The sequence below is a fragment of the Eulemur rufifrons genome, chromosome 7, assembly GCF_041146395.1.
Source record: "Eulemur rufifrons isolate Redbay chromosome 7, OSU_ERuf_1, whole genome shotgun sequence".
In the NCBI taxonomy this organism is placed as follows: domain Eukaryota; kingdom Metazoa; phylum Chordata; class Mammalia; order Primates; family Lemuridae; genus Eulemur; species Eulemur rufifrons.
Genome location: NC_090989.1, coordinates 236,998,327 through 237,010,349, shown reverse-complemented (window position 1 = coordinate 237,010,349; position 12,023 = coordinate 236,998,327). Strand labels below are relative to the sequence as shown.

At 32.2% G+C, this 12,023-nt stretch overlaps 1 protein-coding gene across 2 annotated transcripts in view; it reads right to left on the bottom strand.

Moving 5' to 3' along the window:
• The window catches only part of CCDC171 (coiled-coil domain containing 171), a 303,473-nt gene that overhangs the window by 270,300 nt on the left and 21,150 nt on the right, over positions 1-12,023 (bottom strand). For both annotated transcript variants that reach the window (XM_069474218.1, XM_069474217.1), the window contains 2 exons: positions 11,305-11,436; positions 1,377-1,523 (listed from right to left, as the gene is read on the bottom strand). In XM_069474218.1, the coding sequence (XP_069330319.1) occupies positions 1,377-1,523; positions 11,305-11,436 (279 nt within the window). The remainder of the gene's footprint in view (positions 1-1,376; positions 1,524-11,304; positions 11,437-12,023) is intronic.

Below are 12,023 nucleotides of genomic sequence, written 5' to 3'. Positions count from 1 at the left end.
AAATGTCTCACCATTTTAAGACTCTCAGTTAAATTTCATAATTTTTAATGTATTTTTAAATTTTATTCCTAATTCGTCACCGTGGTGAAGAAAATCTTTTCAGTATTATAGTCTCTAACTGATTATTGCTGGTAGTAATAATATAAATATAATTGTTATACATTATTTTCTGCCTAGCATCCTTATTGAATGTTTTTACTAGCATAATAATTTTAAAGTTGATTTTCTTTACTATTCATGTGTATAAGCATATCTGAAAATAATAAAAATCATACCTCCTTCTTTCCAAAAGTTATAATTCTTATTGCTGTTCTTGCTTTTACATATTTCTTTAGCTAAAATTCCCAGAACATTACAGCAGTGAGTTCAACAAGTACGTGTATAGAACTTTACCATTAAATAGTCTATATAAATCTTTATTTACCTGATAAAGATTATAAATTATGCTTAGCACAAAACTTCACCTGTTTAAATATAACATTTTCCACAAAGCAAAGGGAAATTTAAAAGAGAAGGTAAGGCCGGGCGCGGTGGCTCACGCCTGTAATCCTAGCACTCTGGGAGGCCGAGGTGGGCGGATCGTTTGAGCTCAGGAGTTCGAGACCAGCCTGAGCAAGAGCGAGACCTCATCTCTACTAAAAATAGAAAGAAATTATATGGACAGCTAAAAATATATATAGAAAAAAAATTAGCCGGGCATGGTGGTGCATGCCTGTAGTCCCAGCTACTCGGGAGGCTGAGACAGGAGGATCGCTTGAGCTCAGGAGTTTGAGGTTGCTGTGAGCTAGGCTAACGCCATGGCACTCACTCTAGCCTGGGCAACAGAGTGAGACTCTGTCTCAAAAAAAAAAAAAAAAAAAAGAGAGAAGGTAAATTAACAAATCTATTAGATTTCTCTCAATATTAATTAAAATTATTTTCAGTATCGTTCACTCATAAAAATCCTATTTTTCACTTGTAAATTGATGCTCCTTTCCCATCTAAAGTCTCTTCTGAAAAGCATTCCACAAAACCAGTTAGTACCTGATTTAAACTACAAAATTGGAATTTAATATTACTTTTACCTTTTAGAACTTCTGTACACCAAATCTTTTCCTATGTTGCTTCCACAACCTTATAAACAATTACTCTCAAACATCTCAAATATTCCATGAGAGTTAATTGTTAAAAATGAATAGATTTTAAAAAATAGGGGCAAAATATAAAACACTTTACTCAGATACAAGAGTTTTTCAAAGCAGCCAAATATGCAATATAAATAAATGCCCCCAGAATTAGTTTTATATTTTATTGCAGCATAAAACTTTCTCTAACCTTAAATCACTAAATGGATGTTATATTATATATATGTGTTATAAAAGAATGAGAAAACGTACCTCAAATTCTTTTCTAAGGCGTTCCTCACGTTGAGTGCTAAATTCAAGTTCACTTGTTTGTCGCCGTAAAAGGTCAGAGCAATCCATATGTTCTGTTTCTAATTTTTCTACTTTCTTGTGCATATTTTGTACAGCACTATCTTGCTCCTGGAAAATAATTCATTTTTGCATCACTAAGGTTTATAAGCCATGAATGAGTAAAAGTTTACTGTGTAGAAGACAGTGAGTCACTAAATCTGGGTTTCAGCCATAATAGGTTAATTTATACAGGCAAGAGGCCAAGATATTTTCCAACAATGTTTCAGAATATACATTTGTTTAAAAAGCACTACTGAAATTTTACAATTTAAAAAGCTGATTCATACATATTACAATGGAAAATATGTGTAGCATACTAAAGTGTTATGCTAGTTCAATTGACCTCTGAGGGTATTTATATAATGCTGTCATTCAACTATCACATATAATGTTTTGCCTCTTGCTAAAATTTTGAAGTATTTAGTTATTCAATTGTATACTATTTCTTTGTGTGATAAGGAATGATTAGCTTGAATGCCTAATAATGTTTACATGAGCCCATGGTACTTAAACTACATGTTTATAGCTCTTAAAATTGCATCCACTAGATGGCTGTGTTTCATTTCCTCTTCAGTTTTCAAAAAGTTTTCAAATGTTTGCTGTGCTACTGAAAGACAAATAACTTCAGGTAGTCTTCTACTAAAATCTCTCAATCTCCTTCTCCAACTAAACTCAGAAACAAGAGTTGAATTTTATTGGAAGTTCAAAAAAAAGTTAATATACATACCATAGTATTCTCCATAGTGACTAATCTAGATTGATCATTCTCATTTCAGGCATTTAATAAAGTCCTCCTCCCATGTTTTCCTCACCAGCACAATCTTATTCATAGACATATACATATAAAGATTTACACATGCTTCCAAGAATTTCTATCATTTTTATCATCAGAATCTGGGTGAGTATGTTGCAAGCATCAAACGTAACTCTCAGCTGGGTGTGGTGCCTGTGCCTATAAATCTCAGTGCTTTGGGAGGTGGAGGCAGGAGGATCACTTGAGGCCAGGAGTTCAAGACCAGCCTGGGCAACACAGCAAGACCCTGTCTCTAGAAGAAAACATTTTTAATTAGCCAGGCACAGTGATGCACACCTGTAGTACCAGCTACTCGGAAGGCTGAGGGAGGAGGATTGTTTTGAGTCCAGGAGTTCAAAGTTACAGTGAACCATGATCATGCCACGGCACTCAAACCTGGGTGATAGAGCAAGACCTTGTCTCTAAATTAAAAGAAAGAAGAAAGAAAGTTCTGCCATAAAGAAAGTCTTTTCCAACATGTTTCTCTAGGGAATCTGTTTTCAAAAAAAAGAAAAAAAAAATCCATTAGCATCCCATAAACCAGTATTCTTTAGAACATTCTGACAAATACCAATAAGTTTATCTCTGTCTTCATTTTAAATCCAGTTTGACATCTCCACTGTAAGACAAATGTAGATTCAAATGTTCAAAATAATTCACTGAAAGAACGATAAGATACTATATAAATTGGCATGCTTTTTCTGTTTTATTAATATTTTCCTTTTTCTTCCAACACAGCCTTCTTTTAGACAATAAAAGTAAAGAGGCCACACACTGAATTGAAAAAAACAATCCAAAGACTAAAAGTCCTATTCCCCAATACAACAATAAATAAATTCCTGGAACTATACAACCTACCAAAATTGAATCAGGAATAAATAGAAAATCTGAACAGACCAGTAACAACTAGTAAGATTGAATCAATAACAAAAAGTATTCCAACAAAGAAAAGCCCAGGACTGGATTTATTCACTGCTGAATTCTATCACACATATAAAGAAGAACTAATACCAGTCCTCTTCAAATTATTCCAAAAATTTAAAGAGGAGGGAATTCTATAGGCCAGCATCATCCTGATATCAAAACCAGACAAGGATACAACAAAAAAAGAAAGATATGGGACAATATTCCTAATGAACATGGATACAAAGTCTTCAACAAAATATTAACAAACCAAACTCAACAGCACATCAAAAAGATAAAATACCATGACCAAGTGTGATATGTACCAGGGACGGAATGAAAAACAAAAAACTTATGATCATTGCAGAAAGACCATTTGAAAAAAATTCAATATTTCTTCATGATAAAAACTCCCACCAAACTAGGCATAGAAAGAACATACCTCCACATAATAAAGGCCGTATATGACAAACACATAGCTAACATCATACTGAATGGGGAAAAGCTGAAAGCCTTTCCTCTAAGACGTGGAATGAGACAAGGGTGCCCACTTTCACCACTCCTATTCAACATAGTACTGGTAGTCCCAGCCAGAACAATCAGGCAAGAGAAAGAAATAAAAGGCATCCAAATTGGAAAAGAGGAAGTCAAATTGTCCCTTTTTGCAGATGACATGATCTTATATTTAGAAAAACCAAAAGACTCCACCAAAAAACTTCTAGAGCTAATAAGCAAATTCAGTAACGTTGCAGGATACAAAATTAACATACAAAAATCAGTAGTGTTTCTATACAACAATAATGAAAAAGTTAAAAAAGATCAAGAAGGCAATCCCCTAGGAGCAAATTTAACCAAGGAAGTAAAAGACTTCCACAAGGAAAACTACAAAACACTGATGAGAGAAACTGAAGAAGGCACAAACAATGGAAAGACATCCCATGCTCCTGGATTAGAAAAATTAATACTGTTAAAATGACAAAGGAATCTACAAATTCAATGCAATCTCTATCAAAATACCAATGTCACTTTTCACAGAACTAGAAAAGACAATTCTAAAATTCATATAGAAACAAAAAGCAGCCTGAATAGCCAAAGCAATCCACAGTAAAACAACAACAACAACAACAACAAAAATCTGGAGGCTTTATATTACCTGACTTTAAAATATATTACAAGGCTATAGTAACCAAAATAGCATGTACTAGTATAAAAATAGAAACATAGACCAATGGAACAGAATAGAGCACCCAGAAATAAATCCACACATTTACAGCCAACTGATTTTCAACAAAGGCACCAAGAACATACACTGGGGAAAGGATGACCTCTTCAATAAATGGTGCTGGGAAAACTGAATGTCCATATGCATAAGAAAGAAACTAGACCCTTCTCTCTCACCATATAAAAAACTCAACTCAAGATAGATGAAAGACCTAAATGTAAGACTCAAAACTATAAAACTACTAGAAGAAAACGTAGGGAAAACACTTCAGGACATTGGTCGAGGCAAAGATTTTCTAGTTAAGACTTCAAAAGCACAGACAAGTAAAACAAAAATAGACAAATGGGACTATATTAACTAAAAAGCTTCTGCACAGCAAAGGAAACAATCAACATAGTGAAGAGATAATCTGTTGAATGAGAAAAAATATGTGCAAACTGTTCACCTGACAAGGGACTAACATCTAGAATATACAAGGAACTCAAATAACTCAATGATAAAAAATAATAATAATTTCATTAAAAAGTAGGCAAAGTACATTGATAGACAATTCTCAAAAGAATACATATACAAATAGTCAACAGGTATATGAAAAAATGCTCAGCATCACTAAGCATCAGGAAAATGTAAATCAAAACCACAATGGGATATCATCTTATCCAGTTAGAATGGCTATAATTAAAAAGACAAAAATAACACATGCTGGTGAGGCTGTGGAAAAAAGGGAACTCTTATACACTGGTAGTGGAAATGTAAGCTAGTACAATCACTATGGAAAACAGTATAGAGATTTCTTTAAAAACTAAAAATAGAACTATTATACCATCCAATCCAGCAATCCCAGTACTGGGCATTTATCCAAAGGAAGAGAAATCAATATATCAAAGGGATACCTGCACTCACATGTTTATCACAGTACTATTCACAATAGCCAATAGAATCAACTTTAGTGTCCATCAGTGGCCAAATGGATAAAGAAAATGTGGTATACATATACAATGGAATACTATTTGGCCATAAAAAAGAATGAGTCGTGTCATTTGCAGCAACATGCATGGAACTAGAGGTCATTATGCTAAGGGAAATAATCCACATACAGAAAGACAAATTCTGCATGCTTTCATTCATATGTGGAAGACGAAAAACTTAACTATACAGAGATAAAGAATAGCATGATAGATACCAGAAGCTGGGAAGGGTGTAAGAATGGGATGAAGACAAATGAAGAGTTTGTTAAATGGGTACAAACTTACAGTTAAATAGAAGAAATAAGCTCTATGTTCGATAACCAAGTGGGGTGACTATAGTTACCAACAATATATTATATATTTCAAAGAAGCTAAAAGAGAACAGGTGAAATGTTACCAACACATAGAAATGATAAATACTCAAGGTAATGGATACCCTAAAATGACTTGATCATTACACATTTTATGCATGTATAAAGCACTCACATGTACTCTATAAATATGTAAAATATTATATATCAATAAAGAAAAAAGAAAGAAATTATTTCTTTATAAATTACCAAGTTTCAGGTATTCTGTTAGAAGCAACAGAAAATGAACTAAGACAGTCAGGTAATTGATAAATTATGGTATTTATATAGGATGAAATACCATACAGCAAGTGTTAAAGCTTTTAGAATTTGTCTAGTAAAAACCAGAAAATCCCCCACCAAAAAAAAGATACTACACAGCAGTTAAATTGAATGAACAAGAGCTATTTTATTAACTTGAATAAAGCTCAAAAGCATAAGTGAAAAATATAAATTGAACAAAGATACATACTGTATGATACTCTATTATAAAACATATAAAATACTAAAATAATACAATCAATATATACAGACAGAAAATTAAACACCAACTTCAGAATGGTGGTTATCTTTTAAGGGTGGAATGGTGGTAGGATGGGGATGTGATTCAGAATAGTTAGTCTTCAACGATATGACAATTTATTATTTGTTTTTAATTCTGAAACAAATATGACAAACACTATCATCATCTAGGTGATGAGTATTGGTTATATTAATGGTATTAGTGAGTTATATCAGGTATTGATTATATAAATCTTTGGGGAGAGGTTTTTATGTTCAAATATTTAAGTTTATGGTTTTATCAGGAAATCCAAGGCTGGGTATTAGTGAGCTATATCGGGTATTGATTATATAAATCTCTTGGGGGGAGGTTTTTATGTTCAAATATTTAAGTTTATGGTTTTATCAATAAATCCAAGGCTGGGATGCACTGTATCACACGAGAAATTTCCAAAAGATCTACAAAATACCTCATGCAGCTTACATAAAGATTAATTTGCCTCCCCTCAAATAAATTTAACTTTACAATTTTGTCACAGAATTTATTTTCTAATCAAACCAAAAGCTACCTGGATCTTTGCAGTGGAAAAGTAGTGGGGGGAGTGTGCACGCGTACCTGAGAAAATCATATTAAGGACACTGGTAATTGAGGGAGCTTTCTCTTTGTTCCACTAGAGGGAGATGTTGAACTTAAAATATTTTAAAATAAGGCTTGTTTTTGAACTGACATTTAACATCACAGGAAACCACATTGTGCTGTTAGAAAATAAACTTGCTTTCTTTCCACCTCTTCCAGAAACATAGACCAAAAAGAATGATTCTTTATATGTATTCATATAAACATTTCCCAGAATCTAAAATATGGTTCCAATTCTGAAGCATTATACAAGTATAGTTAGAAAAGTATCAGAGCTAAAATATTCCTTTTCTACCTTATAAAATACATCAATATAGCTAGCTACCACCTTAATCTAATACATAGCTATCTCCTGAAAGAGCTAGAATAAGTTCTTCTTCCCTAAATCCCCACAGCCATCAGAGTTCTACAATCAAAGACCATGTGTGTTGCTGGAAAGTATAAACTGGTACTAACTTTGTATAACACCTATCATAATTATAAGTCTATAAGTTTGCAAAACAAGCAATTATATTTACACAGCAGAATCACTTTGCCCGACTCCTCAAAGATATAGACAAGAATGCTAGTGAATAGCTTTTAATTAGAGCCAAAAATTTTGAAAGAAATAAAATATCCATCAATAACAGATTGCCGAAATATAATAGTCCCCTCTTATCCACAGTTTCAGTTACTCCAAGTCAACCTCAGTCCCAAAATAAGTGAGTACAGTACAATAAGATACTTTGAGAAAGAAGAGGAAGAGGCCATGTTCACATAACTTTTATTAGAGTATATTGTTATATAATTGTTCTATTTTATTATTAGCTATTATTAATCTCTTGGATTCTGCCTAATTTATAAATTAAACTTCATTATAGGTATGTTTGTATAGGAAAAAACATAGTATATATAGGGTTCGGTACTATCTATAGTTTCAGGCGTCCATTAGGGGTCTTGGAACAAATTCCCAGAGGTTAAGGGGGGACTACTGTATATTAGGAACATCCACATGACAGAATATCATGCAAAAAATAAAAGAATAAGGAATGGACATCAAAAGAAGAATGTCAATGATATTGAGTTATATAATTTCATTTATCTACATACATTAATATATATTTATACATCCTTAGATGAGGAGCGAAATTGGAAGGGAAAGGGGGATAAGACCTTTACTTTCTGCTTTTAAATTTCCCTAAATGAGTGGCATTTGTACAATGAACACAATATAGTAATTTTATATATTAAATATTAAGATATTTCCTGTTTGGAAAAAACAAGCAGTACTAGTACCAGAGTCATTTTCTATGCCATTTGCTAACAGGATACCAGTAGAAAGTTTTCCAGGAAACTACAAAGAAGTGCTCCTTGCTGCCTTTATTCATTTGAGGCAAACTTCTTAAACACTTCCTTTTCATGTAACTTCTTCCAAACTGTCCCTAGATCACAATTGTACTTCCTGGGTCAGTCTTTGAAATGTTACACCCCAATCACTAATCAGTAAGTTATCTTATTACACAACCTACTGCTGCATAAGCCTGGTCTGATAACTTTCTATGCTGCCTCCCTACTCTTCCTCCTCTTTCTTTAGTTCATGGTATTATTTTCAATCTATATTTCCCATGCCATCACAAACTCCCCCATGCCTTAATCACTAGATACATACACCAAAATTAGTCAATGAATGAGAAAAGGATAACTTTATTCTCTGGTTAAGCCACAGAAATTTAGAAATGAAATAAATATGAAAAACATATATTCATCTTCTAAAGGCTTTCAGTCCTTCTGATAAATTATACACTGAAATGAACTGGGAAAATGACAAAAGAAGGGCATAGAGGTTTAAAAACAAAGATTTACCACTGCCTGTCCCATACTGTCTACAATAGATAAGCTTGTGGCAAATAAGCACCTTCAAAGTTCAGGAACAAAGAAAAATAAATAAATTAATTAAAACATTAATTTTTAAATACAAACTTTAAATAAATAGAGATCAAAATAAAATAATTATATGTATTTTCAAAATCAACATAAATATTTTGTTCTAAAATTATTTTGGCTTTGATTTCTTTTGAAATTCCAAATAACACTAAAGACAGACATAATTTTTATGTTTTATCAAAAGAGGGCATGGATTAGAAAAAAATGAGAAACATTATCTTACAATGAGGTAACTTTTGAGACAACTTCAGTAAGAATTTACATTAATATTCCAGAGAAGGATGCCTCTATTTAGCACTCTAACTCCTGAGAAAGAAAAGTGACATGGCATAAAATTGAGATATTCGTTTTATAGTGGGTCTGAATTCTAAAGCCCAGATCAAAGAAATATACACCAGCTTTGTCTGTTAAAGATGAGGTTACACAAAGAAGGGTTTTTTTTTTTTTAACTTATTGGAACACTATAAAATACCAACACCTAATTATAGGGTGAAAAACTAAGCCCGTCAACAGCCAATAGAGGGAGAATTTTACTCTATCCCTCAAGTTGTTTTAAGAGAGCCTTTTTAATATAAAGTTATGTAATAGTTTTTTAAGGTTATTTTATAAAAGAAAAAGCCATTTTAAGTAATTTTAATAAAAAGGACATGAAATAGAGAAACAGCTCTGAACATTCCAGTTACAAAATTCAATGAAATTTTTCTTACAAAAGCAGCAAAGCAAGATATTGGTACTAGTAACTAGGATGCATATTCCCCCATTCTTCTCCACATATCATAATTAAAGACTGATACAGAATTTTAAATTGTTTTAGCACTTCATAATATAAAGTTTGGCATAACCACGTTTCATTTGGGATTCATGGATAGACCAAAATCACACCAACTACACATTTAAATACAGGTCTCTGAATCACGTTTTATAAGTTTAGGACTCTAGCTAGTAGCACTACAGATTTCTGAGTGTTTAGAAATAAAGGAGTTATTTTAATTTACTTAAGCTTGCTTGTTTGTTTCCAGGTAGCCTTTAAGATAATTATCAACAACAGCTCAAATATCTGCTCTCTGAAGACTTCCTTAGTCTCTCTCAGGTAATCAATTTCTCTTTTACGGTCCTATAGTATTTTGTTCAAAATTTTATTACATTATAATATATTTTCTCTCTTTACATGCCTCTCTATGGTAAAAGATCCTCCAGGGCAGAAACCATATCCTAATCGGTATTATATCCTCAGTATTAACAGCAGTAACTTAGTAAGTACTCAGGGAAAAATGAATAAATGAATAATGAACAAATTAACTACATAAATTACAAGCAGATTCAGAATACAAGATGTCTGAAGAGTGATTATACAACAGAGTCTACAGAGGGGGTACCTGAAAAGAAAAATATTGTAAAAAGACCAAAGGTTTAGGAAAGCTGTGGTTTTGTTGGTACTTTGAGAACTTACATATACAACAAATTCAACATTTCCACTATTCACTGCCAGCTTTCACTCTTAAAGAAATAAGGTGGCTCCTACTCTCTGCATATTTTGGGCCAGCTTCTGTCTTGCAAAGTTGTTTCTCACACAAAGTTACCCCAAAATGTATTTTAAGTGGATATTTTTCATTCTTGTGAAGAATGCATATCTTTGACACCTATATAAAGTCTATTTCAATTTGTCGTTTTACATTAAAGAAATTACACAAGACAAATTGTGTTATCACAAAATAAATAACAAAAGCAGCAATGGAAATTTACTTGAAATTTTTAGTTGGTTAGTGAGTTTTTTCCTTAAAGGGGATTATCTGTTCACAAATTTCCTTTAAAATACACAATACAATTAACAGTTTGAGTTTCTCCTACCTCTCCTTCAAAATAAATACATATAATCTCCTGAAGAAAATGCAGAGTACACTGGAGTGAGAATCTGGAGACCTGTAGTCTTTTCCCACATTAATCACTCCGTCTATAATGTAAGTCAGTAACTTCTAAATCTCCATCTGCTCATTTATAAAGGGGATTAGATTTAATCAGTAATTTTCAAACTGGACTATTAGAAGCCTTGGGAATTCTGTGTGTTGGAGGGGGTAAAGGAATAGAGGATAATCAAGAATTTGCACTTCTTAAAAAGAGTTCAAAAATCACTGCAATTGCTTCTCAGCCTTTTGGCTAAGATCAAATGTAGTAAAAATCACTGCAATATATGATTTGTAAGGATCCTTTAATAACCAAAATCCTATTATTCTATTTCTTTATGCTATTAAAGACAACTGTTAGTCTCATATTTTAAATTGGAAAAATAAAATATCAAATATACACATATGTACTTCTGGAAAAAAAGCACTTAAGGTATGCAAGGGAAGTCACCCAACTCTAACACTAATGGTATCTATTGGTAACAGTTGCTGTATTGTCATGTAACTACAAATGAAACATGGCCTTTCAGAGATCAAAGAATAGAAATAGTTTCCCCTTGGGTGAGCTACTCAATTATCCCACTAACGTAATTTTGAAATCACAGCATTAAAAAGACATATTTAAGGAACCGAATTATGATTTTTTAAATACCTGTACTATAAATTGTAACTCTCTTCTTTCTGCTTCCCATTGTTCTGCTTGTAATCTAAACTCCTCCAATGCTGTCTCCCTGATATGAGACTCCATTTCATTCTTCTCCTGTTGATGCTTTTCCAGTGCTTCCTTTATATGAATAAAATCTTGCTTTACTATTAGATCAATAAAAATTATCTTTCTTTCTTCATCCCCATTTTAAATATACAAAGTCGCTCTCCTTACCTATAAACAGTTAAAACTCATTATGATTCATGTTAAAATTATTAATAAAATTATAATTTTGATCATCAGAATGTAGATCTGTATAATCAGCTATGGTTACCAATTTAAATAACATTTTATACCTACTTGTACATATAGGCATATATTTGACCCAATTTTTCTGAAAAATTTAACTTCAGAGGCTTGAATGAAATATCAATACATGATAGACATAAAGTAGATTCTATTTAATATGGAAATCTCTACTTATGAACAAAGTGCTTAGATTATCCCTGATAATTTATACATAAATCTGACATAGAATAATGTATTTCCAAAAAGGGAGAAGGAAAGAATTCTGTGCGACAAGTCAGGATAAGGAAACTCTAAAATGTTAAAAATTTGACAAGCAAAAAAAAATTTTTTTTTGCATTTAGACCATAAGTAATTTCTAGTTTTACATTTCTCAAATAATATTTGAAAAATTCTTTCGCCTTTTGGGTTTTCCTAAG